Here is a 23,364-nt window from a genome sequence, read left to right as displayed (position 1 = left end):
AGAACAACTCATGTATCTGTCAAGATTCAGAGTTTCATATTTATGAAAACAATTGGCAAACAACTTTACATGTTTCAAGAAAGAAAAATGTTGCAGCAGATGTCTTGTCAAGAGGCTACAGACTGCATGCTTTCATCCATATGTTTTATCAGCCCTAAGAAAGATATGCTCAATAGTGAAATAGAGGGATTATTTATAATGCAATGATGAGGTGGGATTTGCAATATCATTTACAAAAGGATAACATATCTCCACATATGAAAACTATCCTACATATGATAAACCATATGAGGGAAGTTGAGTTTTATACCAAAAAAATGCACAGTGAAGGAAGGTGATGCAAATGAATAGGGAGAAAAGACTTGAAATCCAACTTCTTTATAAACTTTTAATGACAACTATATACAACAGAACCTGAAATCTACCAGTCTTTTGAGTTAGAGTTCCAGTATAGAATACAGTCATTGCTACCTTAATAAAGTTAGACAGGTTATGACCAATTTTCCTAGACTGGCATGTCACAAATATATGTCAAGATAAAAATAGAGAGAACACTGAAATCAGAAACACTAATGCCAGAACACTAGTCAAAGGAAAAGGAAAGCACTTATTAGGTGCCTACTAAGTGACAGACAGTGTGATAAACACTTTACAAACATCACCTTGGGGGTGAAGACAAGGTAGTAGAGAAAATAAAGGCATTCACCTGTACTCTTCTGAATTTCCCTCCAAATAACTTTAAATAATGCCTCAAAATGAATGCTGGAGTGGCAAAACCCACAAAAGTTTATGATAAAACAATTTTCTACCCCAAGACAACCTAGATGGTTGGCAGGAAAGGTCTGTTGCACCAGGATGACAATGGAGTGCAGTGCAAGCTGCACCCACAAATTAATAGCAGGCATTGTAGGCAATTGAATCTGCAGCAGTTTTGGCATCTGGAGTTCTCAGCTCACAGTTGGTAAGGAGGCTGGACAACTGGTTGGGAGATTATAGAGGTCCCTTTGCTGCCACCGCATGCAGGACACTGTTGCATTGCCCATCCATTCATCCAAATTGCAGTCCCAGAACCAGGAGAAAGACTAGCACATCAAACATTTTGGATGCAGGGAATCAGGGACCCTGGTCACAGTTCCAGGGCAAAAAAGAGTGCTTAAGGTTGCTCACAGACAAGAGCACACATGAGAGTAATAAACATACCCCTCCTTAGATCACATATCATTGGCAGAATTTAAAACTTATAGAACTAGATTGAAAACAGCTACCCAAAAAACCTGGAGATTGGGACAGTGCCTCCTCCACTCTGTGAACAGAACCTAACTTTAACATAAAGTTAAAAACCAAGAAATAGGCTAGAAAATTAGTAAACAATAAAAAGAATCTTATCATAGAAAGTTGCTATGGTGATAAGGAAAACAAAAAGACAAAAAACTCAGAAGAAGACAACAAAATCAAAACTGCTGCATCCAAAGCCTCAAAGAAAAATATGAATTGATCTAAGGCACAAAAAGAATTCCCAGAAGCGTTCAAAAAGAATTGTAAAAAATCAAATAAGAGAGATGGAGGAAAAATTAAGGAAAGAAATAAGAGTGATGCAAGAAAAAAAGTACAAAAAATACTGTAGAAAGTAATATTTAATAAATAGAACAGGTCAAATGGTTAAAAAAAGGCATAAAAATCCAATGAAGATAAGAATGCCTTAAAAAGCAGAATTGCCAAGTGGAAAAAGAGGCACAAAAATTCACTAAAGAAAAGAACTCCTTAAAAAGTAGAATTATCCAAATGGAAGGGAGGCACAATTATTTTCCGAAGAAAATAATTCTTTAAAAGTTAGAACTGGGCAAGTGGAAGTTAATGACTCCATGAGACATCAAGAAACAATAAAACAAAGTCAAAAGAATGAAGAAAATAGAAAAAAATGTGCAATGTCTCATTGGAATAACATCTGACCTAGAAAATAGATCTAGGAGAGAAAATTTAAGAATTATTAAACTACCTGAAAGCCATGATCAAAAAAAAAAACCCGAGACATTGTCTTTCAAGAAATTACCAAGGAAAATCACCCTGATATTCTAAGGTCAGAAGGCAAAATAGAACTTGAAAGAATCCACTGATCACCTCATGAAAGAGATCCCAAAATGAAAACTCCCAGGAATATTATACAGGAACATCATAGAGCTCCCGGGTCAAGGAGAAAATATTGCAAGCAGCCACAAAGAAAGTATTGAAATATTGTGGAGCCACAGTCAGGAAAGAACAAGATTTAGCAGCTTCTACATGAAAAGACTGAAGAACTTGAAATATGATATTCCAGAGAGCAAATGAGGTAGGATTATAAGCATGAATAACCTATCCAGCAAATCCTTTATGGGAAAAACAGATATTCAATGAAATAGAGGACTTTCAAGCATCCCAGATGAAAAGATCAGAGTGAAATAGAAAATATGACTTTCAAATGCAAGTCTACAGAGAAGCATAAAAAGGACAATAAGAAAGGGGGATTCAATAAGGTTAACCTGTTTACATTTCTATATGGGAAGATGATATCTATAACTCCTAAGAACTTCATCATTATTAGGGCAATTAGAAAGAGTAGAATTAAAAGAGCAAAATGCATGGGTATGAGTTGAAAATGATGGGATAATATCTTTTAAAAAACTAAGAAATAAGAAAGAGAAATGCACTGGAAGAAAGGGAAAATGAGAGGTAGAATGGGATAATTATCTCACATAAAAAAAGTGCAAGAGAGCTTTAATAAAGGAGGGGAAGATTGGCTCAAAAAAGGAAATACCATACACATTCAGAGTACAGAAATCTATCTTACCCTATAGGAAAGTAGGAGGGGGAGGGGATGAGGATAAGGGCAAGGGGAAAGTAATAGAAGGGAGAACAAATTGGGAGAGGAGGTAGTCAGAAGCAAAATACTTTTGAGGATGAGAAAGGTGAAAGGAGAGAGAGTAAAATAAATGGGGAGGGGGAATAGGATGGAGGGAAATAACAGTATCATAACTGTGAAAAGATGTTTATAACAAGTTTCTCTGATAGAGGCCTCTTTCTCAAATATATAGAGAATAGAGTCAAATTTGTAAGAATACAAATCATTCCCCAGTTGATAAATGGTCAAAGGATATGAATGGGCAGTATTCAGATGAAGTAATAAAAACTATCTATAGTTATATAAAAAAATGCTCTAAATCACTGTTGATTAGAGAAATGCAAATAAAAAGAACTCTGGGGTACCACCCTATACCTATCAGATTGACTAAAATGACAGGAAAAAAATGACAAATGTTGGAGTTGATGTGGGAAAAGAGACATTAATTCACTGTTGATGGAGTTGTGAATTAATTCAACCATTCTGGAGAGTAATTCAGAATTACTCCCAAAGGGCCATAAAACCATGAATACATAACTTTTGACCCGGCAATACCACTACTAGGTCTGAATCCCAAAAGAGATAAAAAACAAAAGGGAAAAGAACCTATATATAAAAATATTCTGAATATTTTAGAGCTGCTCCAAGCAGTTCTTTTGGTGGTGGGCAAAAATTTGAAATTGAAGAATGTCCCTCAATTGGGGAAATTGCTGAACAAGTTGTGGTATATGATTGTAAAGGAATACTATTGTACTATAAGAATGATGATCAGGATGCTCTCAGAAAAACCTGTAAAGACTTACATAAGATGGTACAAACAAAGTGAAGTGAGTTGAACCAGGAGAACATTGTACACAGTAACAACAATATCTTATAATGATCAATTATGAATGATTTAGCTATTCTCAGCAATATAATGATTCCAAGATAGTTCCAAAGAACCTATGATGAAAAATGTTAACCATCTCCAGAGAAAGAATTGAGAGTCTGAATATGGATCAAAGAATATTTTTTACTTTATTTTTAATGGGTTGTTATGTGGTTTTTGTGGTCTGTGTTTTCTTTCACAACATGAATAATACAGAAATAGTCTCTACATGATAACATGTACTGCATGACATGCATAAACCTATATCAGATTGCTTTCCTTCGCAGTGATGGGGGACAAGTGAAGAAAGAATGCAGATCTCAAAATTTTAAAAAGCAAGTGTCAAAATTTGTTTTTACATGTAATTAGGGAAAAATAAAATATTAATTTTTTTTTAAAAAAATATACATTTTGAGAATCACAACTACTCTGGGAAGTAGGTGCTATTATTATCCCTGTTTACAGTTGAAAAAACTGAAGCAAACAGAAGTTAAATGATTTGGCCAGGGTCAAAGATCTAGTAAATATCTGAGGCTGGACATGAACTCAGTTTCTCTTGATTCTAGATCCAGGGCTCTAACCACTGTACCACCCAGTTGCCTTTAGAACAAAGTTTCTAATGTTATCCTCACTTCAAAAGTCTTTCAAAACATATCTCATGGCACTTAACAAAATTCAAGGTGCTTTGTTTGGTCATTTTAAAAGAAAATTATTTTTCATTTATGTCTACTAATTGTTAGGTATTTTTAAAGCAATAAATTAAGTTAAAATTGCAAAGAGTATGCACAGTCTAACATAAGCATACATTGTTAGTAGATGGCATAAAGCCTAAAACATCACGCATAACAATATAATTAGACATGAAATTATGACACAATGAACAACACATGCCCTTTGGCTAATCATTGCCTAGAATCTAGAGAACAAATTATTTAGATTTTTGCTTTCAGCACTCATTTTCTTCAAGGGCACAGATCAATAAACATTGCCCTATTTATCTGATATTAGTCATGAGCTTTATGATGTATCTGAATTGTGATTGTCATGTAATTTCCACCCAAATGTCCACGTTATTTTTATTTACAAAACATATAACATGTATTTTTCTTGCTCTTTTCCTAAATAAGTAAATGTAACCCATAACTTGTACAGATTATATAATCTATGATCCATAATAGACAAAAGATAATTAAAGGTTAAGGACTAATGACTGTGTGATCTATGTAAAATTCAAAATGGATTTTTTTTAACATCAGATCAAGATCTGAAAATATTAACATATGAAGAATCTACTGATAATGACAGATTCATTAACTGGTTACTATTCAAAATAAAAATTGAACTGAAGGAAAAATATCTTCTGTTTATATGATTGAACTGGCATTCTGAGAATTTATGACAAGAAAAGCTGTCACTTTGACCGTTATTTCTGAAGCTCTCAAACATACCCCAAGAGGGAAAGGTGCACTCTCAATTACTTTTGTTGGTTTCACAGGCTAAGTTATATCTGGATCTTCATTTAACCACAGATTTGTATTCCCATTGAATCAACCACAACCCTGAAGGGTGGGAAGGATACGTATTAAACATAGCCACAGTGTGAGATGTCTGTGGGAAAAGGAAATGGATACACCACAACTCTTACACTCCTTCGCTTCCTGCCTTGGCTACCTTCCTAGTGGGTCAACACATCAGATGAATACACAGACACACAGGCCACTCATGAAAGCCAGGTGTCTGAGTAACTCACAAAGCTATGCCTTTCTTCACTTGCTGTAGTTTTACCTGAGGAAATTCTTTTCTCACCAATGAATCAAATCTGCCTAAAGATCATATAGCAAGTCTTATATCCTATCATAGGGTCATAGAATTATAACAGATTATAGGATTAGATTATGGATTATAATCATAGGATTATAACAGATATTACAAACTATCTAGTTGAACCAACCCCACTTTAAAGGTAAAGAAATTGAAACTCAGGATGGTGAAGTAATTAAATAGTAAATATTATATGGGGGATTTGAATCCAGGTATTCTGACTTTTGACAACTAACTGACATGGTGGATGGACACTGTGACAATTGAGCCTGGAATCAGAAAGACCCATGTTTCCAAATTCAAATCCAGCCTCAGACACTTGCTAGCTGGCTGGCTAAGTCACTTAACTCTGTTTGCCTCAGTTTTCTCATCTGTAAAATGAACTGGAGAAGGATATGGCAAACCACTCCAGTATCTTTGTCAAAAAAACCCAAAATGGAGTCATGGAAAGTCAGACATGACTGAAACAACTCAACAACAACAATAACAATTCTGACTTTCAAGTTCAAGGCTATATCCTCTAGAGCTGACTAACATTTGACTATGTTGATCATGTTCTCTGCCTCTCTGGGTTTTTGTGATATTTCTCTCTTGGTTTTCTTTCTACCCATTTGACAACTCTTTTCTAATCTTTTAATAGATCTCTTTCTATATTAAGCCTACTAACTATGGGCATTCCCCAAGGTTCTGTCCTGAGTCATTAGTCTTCTTATTTATTTCTATACAATCTCTCTTGGTGAGCTCATCAGCTCTCGTTGACTTAATTATTGTCTCCATGTAACTGATTCCCAGATCTATATATCTACCTTTAGTCTCTCTCTTGAGCTCCAGACCCACATCAGCCCGTGCTCATAGGACATTTTGAATTGGATATTCCCTAAGGATCTCCAACTCAATATGTCAAATATAGAGTTCTTTTTCTTTTCCCTCAAACCCTACCTTCTTCCAAGTTTCCCCCATTACTATTAAGGCTATCCTCCAGTTATCCAGGTTCACAACTTTGGTGTTATTCTCAACTCTTCTCTGTCACTGACCCCACATATTCAATAAGTTACCCATTTCTACCTTCACAACATCTCTCCCATATGTCCCCTTCTCCCCCCTGTACACTGGTTCAGGTTTTCATCATTCCTCTCCTCCATTATTTCAATATCCTTCTAACTGGTTTCATTGCCTCAAGTCTTTCCCTACACCAATCCCTAATACACATAACTGTCAAAGTTATCTTCTTAAAGTGCATTCTGATCATGTCAGCCTCCTACACAATAAAATTCCAATGACTCTCTATTACTTCCAGGATTAAATATAAATCCTTTTATTTGGGATTGAAGGCTCTTCACAGTCTGGCCCCTTCCTACCTTTACTTTCACTTTATTTCCCTCAGTACACTCTACAACAAAACCATACTAGACGTCCTTGTTGTTCCTTACTGTACCTTTTCATTAGCTGATTGTCATGCCAGAATGCTTAGAAACTTAGAATCTCTGTTTTCTTTCAAGACTCAGACAAAATGCCAACTTCTGTAGGAGGTCTTTCTTAGTTCTACCACAGTAGAGCATTCCTCTCTAAGTTTATCTTCCATCTACTCTGTATGTTTTGCATATACCTAATTATTTATTTGTATGTTATCTCTCTCATTAGAATATGAGCTGTTTTGTCTTTGTCCCAGCACTTAATAAGTGCTTTATAAATACTTGTTGATAATGATAACACCAGAAATGATAAACATCTTCCATTTTTTTAACTATCTAAGCCAAAAACTACCTTTATATTTTGGAATTGCAGGCAATTATTCTCAAAGAAATTTTAGTTGCTAATCAATCTTACTTGGTTCTTAACGATTTCTTTAGTTGTTTTATTAATATCCTTAAGATCCTAATACTCCCTTACCTGAAACTCAATCTTGCCCATTTAGGGAAATGGTCAAGGTCTCTGGTAAAATCTTCTAACCAATCCAGGGGAATGGAAATTTTCTACTAATTTCCATCTCTTGTGCTATGAACTATGCCTCTCCTAATATATCAAATAATAACATTCCCCTGGTGCAAACAATATGCTCAATTCAGGCTTGCTTTCTTCAGGATACAAACTTCAAGAGCGAACATCCACAAAGTTAATTTTCATTTTAGGTAATCACCTGTGGGGGAAAAAAACTTTTAAAAGTTCAAAAATCAATAATTATCCTGGGGCTTGAATACTACTTCCATTAATGCATATCATAACCCATCTATAAGTTAATAGATGACTTTGGAGAGTTGCTGTGGACAAAACTAAACTCATAACTCTGCAGGGGAATCAGAACATGAGCCACTATGAATTTATCAAGATGATCCTTTGACAATAGACAACAGATACCAGGACCATATTCAAAATTTTTCATTCACTTATTCATTAATTCAACAAGCATTTAGTAAGCACCTTCTATGTGCATGACACTGTGCTAGGGTTATAAACACAAAACAAAAAGTAAATACTACCCTTAAGGAGATTACATTCTACTTGGGAGAAATGACATTTAAACAGATAAATAAACATAATGTAATTTGAGGAGGACGTGTTCTATGATGAAAGATCTCTCTACAGGCAAACCAAGGAACAGAAACAAGAGAACGGGACACACGTCTAAGCTTGAAAGCTTGAAAGCTCAATCACACACCCCACCACCCCTATTCCAGAGCTTAAGAGACCCAACCTACAGAAATCAACTCCATAGCTCCAGCATAGCAGATCTCTTAATTGTCAGTGCTGGGCAAGGGAATTAAAGAACTGAGGGAATAGGACAGGATACAGGGACAGAACATCATGTATAAGGGTTATGTGGTACTTCCCCAAGGTAAATCAGCATAAAAAAGAACAACAACAACAAAAACCCAGAAATTACCAAAAATCTCAGGTAGAAGAAAATTCAAAGACCTTGAATATAAATAGATTTAACAAGCATGTAAAATATTAACAACTGAAGGAAATATGTCTTCCAGATCTAAGAAATTAGTACAGACATCTAAAAAATAAATCCTGCAAAACAAAGGATAGAGATCCAACACTTGATGAGACAAAAAACTCTGTGGAATTTTCAGAGAACATGGAACTATAACACATTGTTCCTGAGAGGCTTAAAAGAGAAATTACAATTGTGAGAGAGGAATTTATGGCCTGCACAACAAAAATAATGGGTAGAATAGAAAAACTGGACTCTTCGATGGCAAGTTTCACCTAAGAAACAAGAGAAATTAATAATAAATTGAGAATGCAAATACACAGAAATGAAGGCAATTCATGATGGTCTCCAGAAAGCAAAGGGCACAAAATCCACATACACCTATAGTCTGGGACCCTAAGGATAACCTTCTTATTCTCCCTATAACCTGAATGTACAGGTTCTAAACCCTCTTGTTTTCCTACTCCTTCTTCTTTATACCAATAAATGTAAATCTAATCCTTTACCTTTTCATCCAGATGATTATTGAACTAAACTATCAGATCTATTCATTTTGTCAGGTCAGCACAAACCAAACTCCCAGTCAACCAACACTTAATAATTCACTTAAATCCCTGCCAATATTTCAGCAAAATACTAACCCTGTAAATCAGATCTCAAAGGTGTTGAAATGCATTGATATTTATAATTGGCTTTTTCTTTTAATTCTACCATAGAGCCATTGTTTCCTGTTTATAAACTGAATCTAATAAAAGAAATTTACTCATCCTACCTCTGATAATTACTCTGTAACCTTGGGCAAATTACTTAATCTCACCGAGCCTCCCTTTCCTCATCTACAAAATGAGAGATTTAGACTTGAAAGCCTCTGAGGTCCCTTCTATATTTAGATCTATGATACTATAGGATGATTAAAAATTTCAGAGAAAAACTTTGGTGGAGTCAGGGCTCTGCTAAGTTTCTCTTTCCTTCTATCCTTTGTCATGTGGAGGAGACAACCTATTAAAGAGGCTGACAGCCATCAGAATAATAAATCCCTTACAAACAAAGTTAAACAGGTCCAAGTGAGAAGAGGTATGTAATGTCACAAACACCTTCAACTGAATCTACATCGTTTTGCAGGATGAGTGCAATTAATGAACTTATATCTAAGAAAAACCTAGATAGAGCAAGAAAGTATGAGGATGCCAGAAAGAAGTGAGAAGAGTGGCTGAATATAAGAAAATCTGACTTCTTGTTCCATCATCTCCTCATATATGGACCTAAGAAGCTAGGCAAAAGATCAGCCCTGCTTGCCCAAAAGTGAAAGCAGTTCACAGGAGTAGTCAGAGAAGAACAGTACCTAGAAATGTTCTCCTTAGACATGTAGAGTGTTGGGAGACCAAAAGAACATAATAGTCTGCTACAAAGACACCAACAATTTAAGGGACAGAGCTGTCCTCTCCTACAAATATGGACTAGATGGCCACCTCTATATTAGATACCCTCAATATATGAAGATGGATTTGGTTCAATGAAGCTGATGCCCACAGAACTGGCATCAGGGAACTGGCATCAGAGGAGAGAGCAAGCAATAGTGCCCTAGGTACTGAAGATGCTGATATTGACCTCATTAGTAACAGCTTATGCTTATGGGTCCATTCTACCTAGATTAAAGGGACCCCCTTGAGAAGTGACCAAGGAAATTGAGACACAGTGTCTTTCTGTACCAAAATATGGATGCCATGCTACACAATGGGTCACGTTCTAATAATTCTACGAACAACATTTGAGAGAAAAATGCCTTTACAATCTATGAAAACACTAGGACTCTGAGGATTCTAGGATAATAGATTTAAAACTGGGACCTTAGAAATTATCATAACCAGTTCCATCATTTTGTTAAGTAAACTGAGGTCTTAAGAAGGGAACTTTCTTGTCCAAGGTCACATGAGATGTGTGAACATTAGAGTCAGGATTTTAATCCAGTCCTCAAATTCCAGATCCAGTGTTCTTTTCATTATGCCACACAGGATATATGGACTGAGTGATGAGAACTGTCCATATCTGGACTACATTATAGTGACCCTCAAGTTTACTAAGGAAATCACTGGTCAAGACAGTGTAAGCACCTCTGCTTTGTATTTATTTCTAAAGTACAGATATTGGAATGAACTTCAATCTTGTCAGGGTTTAAATGAATACTGCAAGCAGCATTCTGAGACTCAATATCTAAACACTTTGACCACCTATGTATCCTTTTGCAGAAATTTATAGGACAACTTAAGGAAGAAAACAACCCAAGAATAGAGACCTTTCAATTTAGAAGTTCAAAGAAGTCTGATTTGGCTGACTCTCCAGTGCCTGAAAAATAGAAGAGCAAGGAATATAGCAACCTCCTGTTTAATAAACCCAAGGACCCTAGCTTCTGGGATAAGAACTCACTGTTCGACAAAAATTGCTGGGAAAACTGGATAACAGTATGGCAGAAATTAGGCATAGACCCATGCCTAACACCGTACACAAGAATAAAGTCCAAATGGGTACATGATTTAGGTATAAAGATTGATACCATGAATAAACTGGAGAAGCAAGAAATAGTGTATTTATCAGATTTATGGAGAAGGGAAGAATTTTTTACTAAAGAAGAGATAGAAAGCATTATGAAATACAAGATGCATAATTTTGATTACATTAAACTGAGAAGTTTTTGTACAACCAAACCCAATGCAACCAAAATCCGGAGGGATGTAGTAAATTGGGAAAGAATTTTTATGGCTAAGCTCGGTGATAAAGGCCTCATTTCTAGAATATATAGAGAACTGACTCAAATGTATAACCATACAAGTCATTCCTTAATTGATAAATGGTCAAAGGACATGAACAGGCAATTTTCAGAGGAAGAAATTAAAGATATCTATAATCATTTGAAAAATTGCTCTAAATAACTTTTGATTAGAGAGATGCAAATCAAAACAACTCTGAGGTACCACATCACACCTATAAGATTGGCAATCATGACAGAACAAGAAAATGATAAATGCTGGAGAGGATCTGGGAGAGTTGGAACACTAATTCATTGTTGGTGGAGCTGTGAGCTCATCCAACCATTCTGGAGAGCAATTTGGAACTATGCCCAAAGGGCTACAAAAATGTGCATACCCTTTGACCCAGCAATATCACTTCTAGGACTGTATCCCCAAGAGATCATAAAAATGGGAAAGGGTCCCACATGTACAAAAATATTTATAGCAGCACTCTTGGTAGTTGCCAAAAACTGGAAGTCAAGGGGATACCCATCAATTGGGAAATGGCTGAATAAATTATGGTATATGAATGTAATGGAGTACTAATGTGCCATAAGAAATGATGAACAAGAAGACTTCTGAAAGGCCTGGAAGGACTTATATGATCTGATGCTGAGTGAAAGGAGCAGACCCAGGAGAACTTTGTGCACAGCAACGACCACAGTGTGTGAGAGTTTTTTCTGGTAGACTTGGAATTTTGTAATAACGTAAGAACTTATTAAAAAAAAAAATCCCAATGGTGGTTTTCTAAGGCAAAATGCCTTCCACACTCAGAGAAAGAAATGTGGAAGTCATTTGCAGAATGTAGCAGATCATGTTTGTGTGTGTGTGTATGTGTGTGTGTTTGTGTATCATGTTTTGATTTGTTATATGATTTCTTCCATTTATTTTAGTTTGACTACATAGCATGACTATAGTGAAAATGTACTCAATAGGAAAGTACATGTAGAACCTATACAGAATTGTATGCTGTTGTGGGGAGGGAGGGGGGTAGTGGGGAGTAGGTGTAGGGGGGATAAAATCTTAATTTTATGGCAGTGATTGTAAAACATTAAAAAATAATAATAATAAAATAAATTTTTTAAAAAAATTTAAAAAAAGAAAAGAAAAATAGAAGGGCAAGAAAAGGGCAGCAAGAAGACAGATGCGTTCTCATTGTCCAAGTGAAATGTGGGATGTGCCCAAGGAACAATCCATAGAATGTACCTCACTGACTCCTTTTTCAATAGCAATTTCAGAAAATTGCCTTTTATATCCAGAAAAATCTCAAAAAACATCTGAAAGAACTATTGGCTATCATCAAAGAGTCCAGGAGTCTATAGACCTCACCATTATACCATGAGCTCCTTGAGAGCAGACAGTATTTTGCCTTTCTTTGTATCCCCAGTGTTTAGCACAGTGCCTGGCAATAGTAGGTACTTGATGTCTATTGATTTTAACTAACTGACTGGTATGGAAACAGAAGACAAAGATCTGGACATGTATAGATTACTGGAATTAGAATTAAGAGAATTAAAGTGAACCAGTTTAACAAGCTAAGAGTATACTATGTCAGGACTGCTTGCTGGGTAACAGATGAGCTTCCACAATTGGATTTACATAATGAATATCAGATTCGAATGGCAAAAAAAGATAACAAGAAGAGAGTCTTCATCTATCTGACATAATTCTTCTACTTAGAGACTATGCCACAAGGAATCTTGGGAGGCACCTGCTTCTTTCAACAGCTTATAGAGAATGTAGTTGGAGACATGACCTAGCCTATTAGCTCCTTGAGAGCAGGGACTACCTGTAGTCATTCATTGTACCTCCCAGTGCTGAGTACAGTAACTAGCACTTAGTAGGCACTTTTAAATTTTTATTGATTGATTGAATGTGTGGGTATAGCTAAATGATCTTGCTGTTTTTGAAAAAACTTTGGAAGAACATAAGGAAAACCGATGACAGTATTGGATTTATCAGAGGAAACTGATCAGAAGCTTATAGGTATAAACAACTCAAGGTAAGAAAGTTCCCTTTATCAATGTAGGCTGAAGTTTTTCTGCAATTTACAGACTTAAAGAGGTGCCTGGGGAACTGAGAAGTTAAATGAGCTATCCAAGGTCTCACAGAACACATTTGTCAGAGGTAGAACTTGACTCTGAGGCTACCTCTCGAAGAACCACATCAGACTTTCTCTAATTTACCACTTCTTTAAAAAAAACACAAACTCTTACTCACAAGCATTTTACACGGATTGTTAGTCTAAGAAATGGTTGCTAAACTGCTGCTGGTCTTTTTTTTTTAAGTTTATATTCTCACATCTAAATCTTAAAGGATGAAGAATGAACTAAACAAAATAGAAAGTATATTTTTAATCTTTAGGGTAAACGTAATTCAACAATACAGTTTTTGAAACATGTCTCTTCTACTAACACATATGGTGTATATTTAAGAAGAGTATCTTCAATTTATATACAAAAGTCCAAATCGAATCATATTATAGTGCTACTTTTCATAAAAACTAACTAAAATGATAATTACAAGTAAATAGGATTAATTCATTGTAATCATTAGGTAAAGGTGGCTAGTTAAAATAAAACAAATTAAATTAATCTAAATGTATGTAGGTATATTACCTGTACTAACCATATGTTGCTATTTATTAATGAGTACCTGGGATGTCTTAGTAAGTAACACACTAAACAAATATTAAACCATTGTAAATTCATTTGTGCTATACAGTCACATCCTACCTAACACTGATTGTTGGGACTGCAAAACACTTTAGAAACAACAATATTATAGAGACACTTGTTTCTATAGGGACCAAGATAAACAAGACAATACGAAGAATGATTCTCAAGAGAGTTAATGTCACTGGACTGCAAAGCACAAAATCACACTATCACTGTCCATCTGATTTATATCTTGAATATTCAACCAAATGTCATTATAATAGGATTTCAGGATATTACAGTGAAGTATGACTATAACATATTATTAGTAATACAATTGTGAAACAACATTGATCAGGACAATGTTATGTTGTTTATTTTTAAATTTGGTCCAGAAGTCATTTCGTTAGCTTAGAGAACTTCTGGAGTGGAAATTCTTTCCTTCTGTCAATGCAAATCAGCAAATCATATGCAATTTATATTCTTGGAGAATTGGATGGGGCACAGAATCACTAGTCTGTAATCTTACAGCAATTATGTGTTAGAGGTAAGCCTTAAATATAGATCCTTCTGACTCTAAGGACTGCCTTTTATCTACTACATCATATTGTCTCTGTACTTTTAAACATACTATTGTCAAATTCCTCTTTTACAAAATAATATTCTGAATTATTAACAAAACATATATTTGAAAGAAAATATGAAGATGTACAAAAATATAAATACTGAATAAGAACCATTCCCCAAATGCCTCAAAACTGAGGTTAAAATCTAACAATGCATAAAGTCGTTCATAGATATCAAAACATGATCTATGCAGAGTCAGAGAACTCAACACATTCATACATGTGCAATATCTATAATATGCAAAACACCATGATGTACAGTAGATGTAGGTTACTCAAAGCTTACATTGTTTTTAAAATCTAAGCAGGACCAACTAAACCAACTAAATTAGGAATAACATAAAAATTATTACCCAAAATATCTCGTCTGAAAAAAGGTACTAATTACTATGTACTATGGCTAATAGTTTAACAGCTTATAGTAACTGAGAGGTTATTGTACTCTGAGAGAGTCACTATTTTTAACCACTAAGAAGGTAGAAGTACCTCTTCCACAAAGCTATCTTTCTTCTCTAACATTTCTCGTAACGTCTGAAGAATTTTAATGCAGAGCTTTTCTTCTTTTTCCATGAGCTTCTTTGTATGATTAATCAACCTTAAAAATAAAATAAGAATAAATCTTAAATTAGACTCTACATTCTCTCTAACTTTATAGAAATATCAGACAAAGAACAAACTATAGCCATATTAATACTTGAGGAAAAAAAGCAAACAAGGAGCTATTTTTAAAAGCTATGAAAACAAACTCCAGATAACTCGAACTTTTCCAACATTTAAGTAATAAATTATGTTTTATCCTAAAACATACTATTTTACCATTAGTTCATGTTTCATCCTCAGTATCTATAGTAGTAGCTTTCAAATTTAGTATTTATGATTTTCTTTCATAATTTTTCATTGTAAAATTAATCTTTAAAATGATGCTATAAAGATTATTGTTCACATTTTATGGGTAGAAAAACTGACCCATAATGCAACAAAATGACTTAACCATAATGATTTCAACATACATACCTTAAAGTCATGAAAGAAGGTTACTTTCCAATCCATGGGTGAAAGTGATTCAGTCCAAAAACATGTTATTTTACCCTCTTGGACTTTATACAGCCCTTTGTTTTGTAACTCTCTCATGAACTCACCATGCAATATGGAGAATTGTATTTGTTTATTGTCTTATGCTCTCACCTAACAAGTAACATGAGGGCTGGGGTTGTCTTATATAAAGACAATCAAAGAGCTCTGCATAAAGCAAGTGCTATATACATTTTTTTAAGTTATTTTCCTTCACTCATCATTACATGTAAACTTTTAGGGTAAAATACATACAGACAAAATATGAGTATATCCTGAAATTCATAATAAAATGAACAAAGGAATCAAACTATGGATAGTAGGTTAATAATATGCAATATAGCTTTAAATAAGAAGAATTTTAAAAGCCATATGGTATTATCACACTGGAAATTAATCAAGATAATCACTTTGCACAATTCAGCTCAATTTCACAATAAACATTTACAAAACACTTATTCCACATTCCAGTAAATTTTAGTTTAAAAAAGTTTCTGCCTGCCCTTTCCTCAAAATTTAGTTTTATACTCACTTTATTAATATTTTGGGAGTATGAGTTAAAGTAGCATGGAATAGTTGATAGAGAATCAGCCTCAAAGTCCTGAAGACCTAGAATTAATTCAAGGCTCTAACACATACTTTCTACATATATCTGTTCATATCATTTTAACCTTTCAATGCTCCATGAAATTTTATAAGATTTTAAGTTCCACAGCATGCATCAAACTAGACAAGCGGAAGGAGTTTCTTCATGAGGTCTTCTTTACACCAATAAATCAGAAGTCTTCTCCAACAAAAAAAGTTATACTATATAAATTTCAAAGTATGCTATGCATTACTCATTATTATACCTTACTTATTATGAATTACAAAGAAAAAACAGAAACCTAGGGGACATTTTCCAAATAACAATACTCAAAACTTAGAAATAATACCATATGTATATTAACTATATTCCAGATCCTTTCACTTACTTGGACATGAAAGCACCACATCTTATCCTTGCATCACTTCCCTCAGGAAACAGAAGTTCTGGGCTGTACAGCACATCAACCAACACGGAGAATTCAGCCTGCATCATTGGGCTAAACTGCTGCTCTAAAGAACCTACTACATCCTATGGAAGGAAGTGGAAGAAATTGTAGGTGAAATTTCAGGTTTCCTTTCCTTTCCATGGGGTGTAAGACATACAAAGATAATAGGCACCCCCATAGCTGTGTCAGTATCACACACTGTGACCAAGAATTATATTCAAACTTTTACCATTTAAATTATTTTACATTTTGTCTCCCCAACCAGATAATAAGCCCTCTGAGAACAGGTTACCACAGTCATTCCATAACACTGGATTACAGAGTTTGAGTGTATCTGACTCTTGATTAGTTATTCTGTTCCTGGTATTTATTTTGCTATTTTTTAAACAGTTACAAATACTGTAGTTTTGATTATTACTGCTTTATAATTTAGCTTAATGTCTAGAAGCATTTCTCTTTGACTTGTACTACTTTTTAGTGTTCCCTTCAAATTCTAGAGGTTTTTATTTCACATTAATTCATTTATTTTATAGATACATGTGTTTTTGTGTATGAAGCAATCTCTTGGTAATTATATTGGGATAGCAATAGTGATAAATCTATTTAATAATTTAAATAGTATCATCTTGACATGGTCCCAGTCATGACAATGCCCTTCAATTATTTGTTTTTCAAGAAGCAGAATTTTTTAAATTGTATTTATATAAATTCTGAATATGGATTTGTAGGTTGATTACCAGATATTTTATGCATTTTGTAGTTATTTTGAGTGGGGTTTCTTTTTCTATTATTTCTTTCCAGTTTTGTTATGACAATATGGAAATGTTGGCTATTTTAGTGGATTCATGTTGTATCCTGCTCTTTTACTGAAGCTATTAATCTCTCAGTTACTATCCTTGATGATTCTATGAAGTTTTCTGAATAAAAAATATCATTGAAAATACTGATAATTTTATCTCATCCTTTCTCATGCTTATGCCTTTAACTTCTTTCTCGTATTCTTATTGCTATAGCTAGCATTTCTAAAACTGTGTAAAATTAATAGTGGATATCACCCATTATAAATAATGTTACCTTAGGGTTCAGTTATACATATTTTTATCATATTATAAATGGTCCTTCAAGGTTTATGCTAAATTTTTAGTCTTTTTAACATAAAAGGTATGTAGCACAAAAAAGATGTAGTTTGCCTCAAGAAAATTAAAAAAAAAAAAAAACAAGACTAAGAATGAAAGGAAATAGTACTTCCAGATCTCAAACTGTATCATAAAACAAATCTTCTAAATGATTTGGTACTAGTTTAAACAAAGAAAAAAAGAAAAGTTGATCAGTGGAAGAAACCAGATATAAAAACATCACAACAGTGTTCAGTGAACAAAGAAGCCCAATCCCCCTGACCCCTGCATAATCATAATTTCTTGCCCTTCTTAACACCAGTATATTCTAATACTGCATTTCTGCTGCTCCCTACCATCACCACCACTCTGAATGCTGGCCACTCTGTCTAGGGGGGGTATGTGTCATAGAATCCCTCTCCTAGGGCAAAATGCAGTTCTAGAGAGCACATCTGTCACATGGAAAAGGTAGTGTCCTAAGAAGCATGTTTCCTGCTAAGTTCCCAAATGAAAACCCCATCTCACCTACCCTATACCCTGTGGGAATATGGTTCAACTTAACAAACTTTTATTAAATGCACAGTATATGCCAGGCGCTATTCTAGGAGCTAGGGATAAAAAAGATCCTAAAATCTTCCCATTCTGGATCATCCCTCCACCATGCTGGTCCCCTTCTCTCATAGCTAGATTCTTCCCAGGGCCTACATTTTAAAGAGGAGACCAAGCTGACCTACTTTCATTTCTCTCCTGGTTTTCAGACATCAATACAGTCCTCCCCACTTGGGAATCTCCCCTTCCCACCTCTACTTTTCAGGTCCCACCTATATATTGTCTTCTTCTAATTAGAAGGTAAGTTCCCTGAAAGAGTGAACTCTTTTATTTCTTTATTTGTATCCTCAGAGTTCAATCACTTTAAAAATTCTTGCTGCCTTGCCTATTGGAAATCCATTTGGAAATGTGTAACAAGTGATAGAAGACCTAGCTCAGGAGTACTAGGGCTAGATATATGCTAATTTGGGAGTCACCTGAAGAGACACAACAGCTGAACCCATGGAAGCTGATGAGATCACCAAGAGAGTGAAGGGAAAGAAAAAAGAAAATTCAGGACAGAGACTACTCACAGAAGGGTAAGATTGTGGATGATGATCAGGCAAGGAAGGTTAAGAAGAGAATGCCAAGAAGAGAATCAAGAGAGACTTGTACCAGAAAAAAACAAAAAACGGAAGTACCCAGAAAGAGACAGTAGTCAACACTACCAAATGATCCTGAAGTCAAAGGCAGATGAGGACTGAGACAAAGCCATTAAATATGTAAATTAAATATGTAAATATGTAAATATGTGATTATTAACCTTAGGTTAAGTACATCTTGCACATATTTTCTTTGTTTGCTATGTTACTCAACCATTTTCCTACTACATTTCTTATTCTTTAACATAATAAGGAAAAATTGTTCTGGCCATTTAAAAACATGAATGAATGCTACTATTTTTTCTAAAGGCTTTCTGTGTGCCTATGATGCTGGTGTAGAATTTATTTTCTGTCTTGTCAATATGATTCATTAAGTTGACAGTAGCATTCTAAGGCTGTCCCTCATGTCTGTAATGCTTTCCCTCCACACTTCCAGCTCCTTACTTCCTTCAAAACTCTACCCTCTTTTCTTGAATTTTCTCTTTTCTCTACTTTTTCATGGACATTGTTCTCTTAGTTTTTTCCTCCTATCTGTTTGTACACTTTCAGAATGACCAATATAGAGGATATAATAGTAGAAACAACCAAAAGCAGATATTCTACAATGGGAAATCATATGTAGACAACACTAATTAAGTGAAAGAACTGGCCCCCAGATCTCCAAATTATTTGGAGAATTAGAAAAAAAGACAAATTCAAGCAACAATGGTGTAACCACCTAAGAATGACTGGGTTTTAAGAAAATTTAGGAAAATAGGAGAGTCTGTATACTATATCCAAGGAAACTATTAAAGAAGATTTCAAGAAATGGTGAAAGGAAAAGCAACAGTGAAAACTGGAGAGATTCACAGTATCTAAACAAAGAATAGAAACTCAAATTCAACTCTCTTAGACTCTTAGTAACTCTCAGTCAGTAGGCATTCACTGAATGCTTAATATGTGCTACCACTCTAATTTTGATTCATATTAGCTCAAACTTACACTGCTACAATTATATCCTAAGAGGTTAAGTGATTTTGTCCCTTCTACCCTTCCTGACAAATTCATTCTGCTCAATAATACTGGGTCAACTTCCTGTAGAACCACTTGGATTATATCACTTCCTTGCTCAAAAGTTTTCACCAGTCTACACTACTTACCAATAAGTTCATTTTATCCACCATTTTGTACCACAGTACCAAACATCAATGGTGTTATCTCACTATAAAATATAAATTTGAAATATTTACCTGCAACTTTTCAATTATGTTCCTATAATCCCATGCAGGCCCTCCAAGTGCTTCTTTAAAGCGTGGTCCACTACGAGCTGACATTCTCCATCCCATGGCTGCTCTCTGTACCATATTGGAATGGCTCTTCATGAACAAAGTATTGACTTGACTGTCTAAATCCACTGGAATTGCAATGCCACGATTCTTTGCTAAAGAAGAAAAAAACAAATCTTTTCTATATTAATCATATGGAGGTATTTTTTAATACATTATCAAAACAGACCAATATATGCTAGCAAAGAGAAAAGATGACAAAAAGAAAACAAAAGCTAATTTTAAAATGCATTCCAAAAGAGCACAGATATACTGAAATCTGTCAGATAAATCTTATTTTATATCCACTACAGTACACATTCCAACATTTCCTCCACATTCATTCAATCAATCATTCATTCAAATATTTATTAAGCACCTACTTTGTATGTTCTCTTATGAGAAATATAACTATTCAGTCAGAGAATATGATTTACTATGGTTTTAACAGAAAACTGTAAAGAAATTCAGGAATTGCAATGCACACATATACTAGTCACACTATTTTACCATAGGCATTGAATAACTACAAAAATTCATCTGGGTCAGCTTCTGTTCTTGGTAATATTACAGAATGAGAAAAGAATTATCCTATTAGTAATGTAACATTTCAGAGATAATTTAATAATTTATTTTTATGACAATGATTCAGTTTTTTCTTCCATGAGATTTTGAGTGACGTAGCAAGTAGTATTTTGGGAGGATCATTTCAGTTTAACCTTCTATCTAACCCAGAAATGTAAATTCTGGTATACCAACAAACATGGTACTTCACAATCCTGTTAAGTACTGAGAACTAAAAATTGTATTGATGTCTAAGTAGTATTCCAAAACTATAACATCTTCAAAATGTTCAACTTATTAAAATTATCACAGATTTTTAAAAAATAATAAAATAGGACTACTCTTCTGTTCAAATTTGATTCATTTGATTTTATCCACAAAAACTTTGGTGTGTTTTCTTTATAGTTTGAAAGATATTAATCTTTAATAAGTCTTTAATGTGTCGCACATTTTTTAAAAACAGAAAATATACATAAACATTTTTTTAAGTTTAAAATCAAATGTCAACATCCATATTTACTTTTAATTCAGTTGGCCTCAACATATGATAATACTATATGAGAAACTGAATTTCTTTCTATAAGACTAAATCATTAAATTTATTTTAGCAAGCTCCATCACCCAACCATTAATTTGCTATGGCTCAGGATGAGGAAGTTATCAAATTTTCATTTTTAATCCCTAACCAGTAAATTATTCCATGATATTGGTGAAAGCTTTTACCCTGAGAGTACCTTAATTTTCAAGACTAAAGTCTATTCATTAAAAATTCAAAAAGGTATTTGATGACTTGATGATTCACATTTGATAAGTACTTCACAGCGTATCAATATAAAAACACTTAGAAAACCAAACAAATTATTAGCAAGTGTTCAGTTAAAAAAATAGGTTAACAGGTATGAAACATATTTGTCAACTGCAACTTTCTTAGGAAGTTTTACTTTATTTATTACTTTTTGTAATAATCTACATTTGGGGGAAATATAAGTTTATTTGATGATAGTTACATATTATCTCAGAAAAGGAAGGAACCCAGGAGCCATTTAGTCTAACCCATATCTGAACAAGAATCCTCTCTATTAAATAACTGAAAAGTTATCTTTCCATCTTGAAGATCCCCGTTCACTTCTGCATAGTTCTGATAGGAAATTTCTCATTATACCCTTTGCTACTTCTCTACCCATATGCCAATCCTTTCAGTCCCCTCAGATGTAGTTAATCTGAGCCAAGTGATTTGAACTCACCAAGGGCAAGTAGGTATTCTCCTATCGCCTGACTTGAGTATCAGCTGCATATTAACCATTTTTATTCTGCTCTATCCAGTCATAGAAGCAAAATCAGAGATAAGCAACACTACCTTTTCTCTGTTCATCCCATCAACCATAAGTCTCTTTTTTAATCCTTCGTTTTCCCTCATTATAGCTTAAAACCTCATTTTCTTATCTTTATATTCCGTGTTAGCTTCATTTCATTTTGTTCAGGGACAGCTAGATGGTGCAGTGGACAGAGCACCAGTGCAGGAGTCAGGAGTCAGAACTTCAGACACTTGACACTCACTAGCTGTGTGACCTTGGGCAAGTCACTTAACCCCAATTGCCTCATCCTGGGTCATCTCCAGTCATCCTGATGAATATCACTGGATTCAGATGGCTCTGGAGGAGAAGTGAAGCTGGAGACCTGCACAGCCCTCCCTCACTCAAAACAAAGTCAAGTGCAAGTCATGTCATCATTTCTCTGATGGCATGGTCTTCTTCAGCAACAAAGAACACACACATTCATTTTGTTCTAGAAAGTAGTTCTCATACCAAATCACATAAAACTCTTCTATTTTTCTTCTAGTATCTGTCTTTGCATCTATCATAAAATCATTAAAAGGGAAGAAAGCAGGTTAAGTAGGAGATAGGAAAGGAGAAAAGGTTAAGATTGGGAAGTAGAATTTCACATTTCTCATTTTAGGAGGTCATGTAACTCCCAAGAGACTGCATATGGCTAAAATGGGATAGAGAAGCAGGTCACTAAAGCGAAAGAGGTCAAGATGATAGCAGGGTTGACAATATAAATATTGAAGTCCCTGAGGATAACAGAAGACCGTAAACCAGGTACTAAAGTTATTGAGTAAGTTGAAAGTAACCTGTTAAGTCAGAAGATGATAGCAACAAGGATGAGAAGACAAGATGATATAAGCATATTGTATGGATTGAATCTGTATAATTAACAAAGCCCATCAGTTCTATGATACACAGAGCCTCTAAAAGTTCTAAAAAGCTCACAAGTTTCCAAAAACAAAACTGAAAATATCAGGATTTACCAGGGCATATACTCATTAAATTTGCAATAACTCATGATTTCAAAACATTCATTATCCAAGATTTTAAAGATGTGTAGCAACCTAAGAAACAACGAGTAATGAATAACATGAGACTTGTGTCTCAGATATAGCAAGGACAGTACTTTCTGTGAAGGTTCTTCCTCAAACCCCTTATTAACTTAATTCACTTGCTCATTATCTTCTTAA

At 34.5% G+C, this 23,364-nt stretch overlaps 1 protein-coding gene across 2 annotated transcripts in view; it reads right to left on the bottom strand.

Moving 5' to 3' along the window:
- Nucleotides 1–23,364, bottom strand: part of ITPR2 (inositol 1,4,5-trisphosphate receptor type 2) — a 510,130-nt gene that overhangs the window by 196,648 nt on the left and 290,118 nt on the right. For both annotated transcript variants that reach the window (XM_072653450.1, XM_072653451.1), the window contains 3 exons: nucleotides 20,211–20,401; nucleotides 16,617–16,759; nucleotides 15,058–15,166 (listed from right to left, as the gene is read on the bottom strand). In XM_072653450.1, the coding sequence (XP_072509551.1) occupies nucleotides 15,058–15,166; nucleotides 16,617–16,759; nucleotides 20,211–20,401 (443 nt within the window). The remainder of the gene's footprint in view (nucleotides 1–15,057; nucleotides 15,167–16,616; nucleotides 16,760–20,210; nucleotides 20,402–23,364) is intronic.

Source organism: Notamacropus eugenii, chromosome 3, assembly GCF_028372415.1.
Source record: "Notamacropus eugenii isolate mMacEug1 chromosome 3, mMacEug1.pri_v2, whole genome shotgun sequence".
NCBI classification, from domain to species: Eukaryota; Metazoa; Chordata; class Mammalia; order Diprotodontia; family Macropodidae; genus Notamacropus; species Notamacropus eugenii.
Note: the sequence above shows the minus strand (reverse complement) of the source record. Positions and strands in the feature narration are given on the sequence as shown.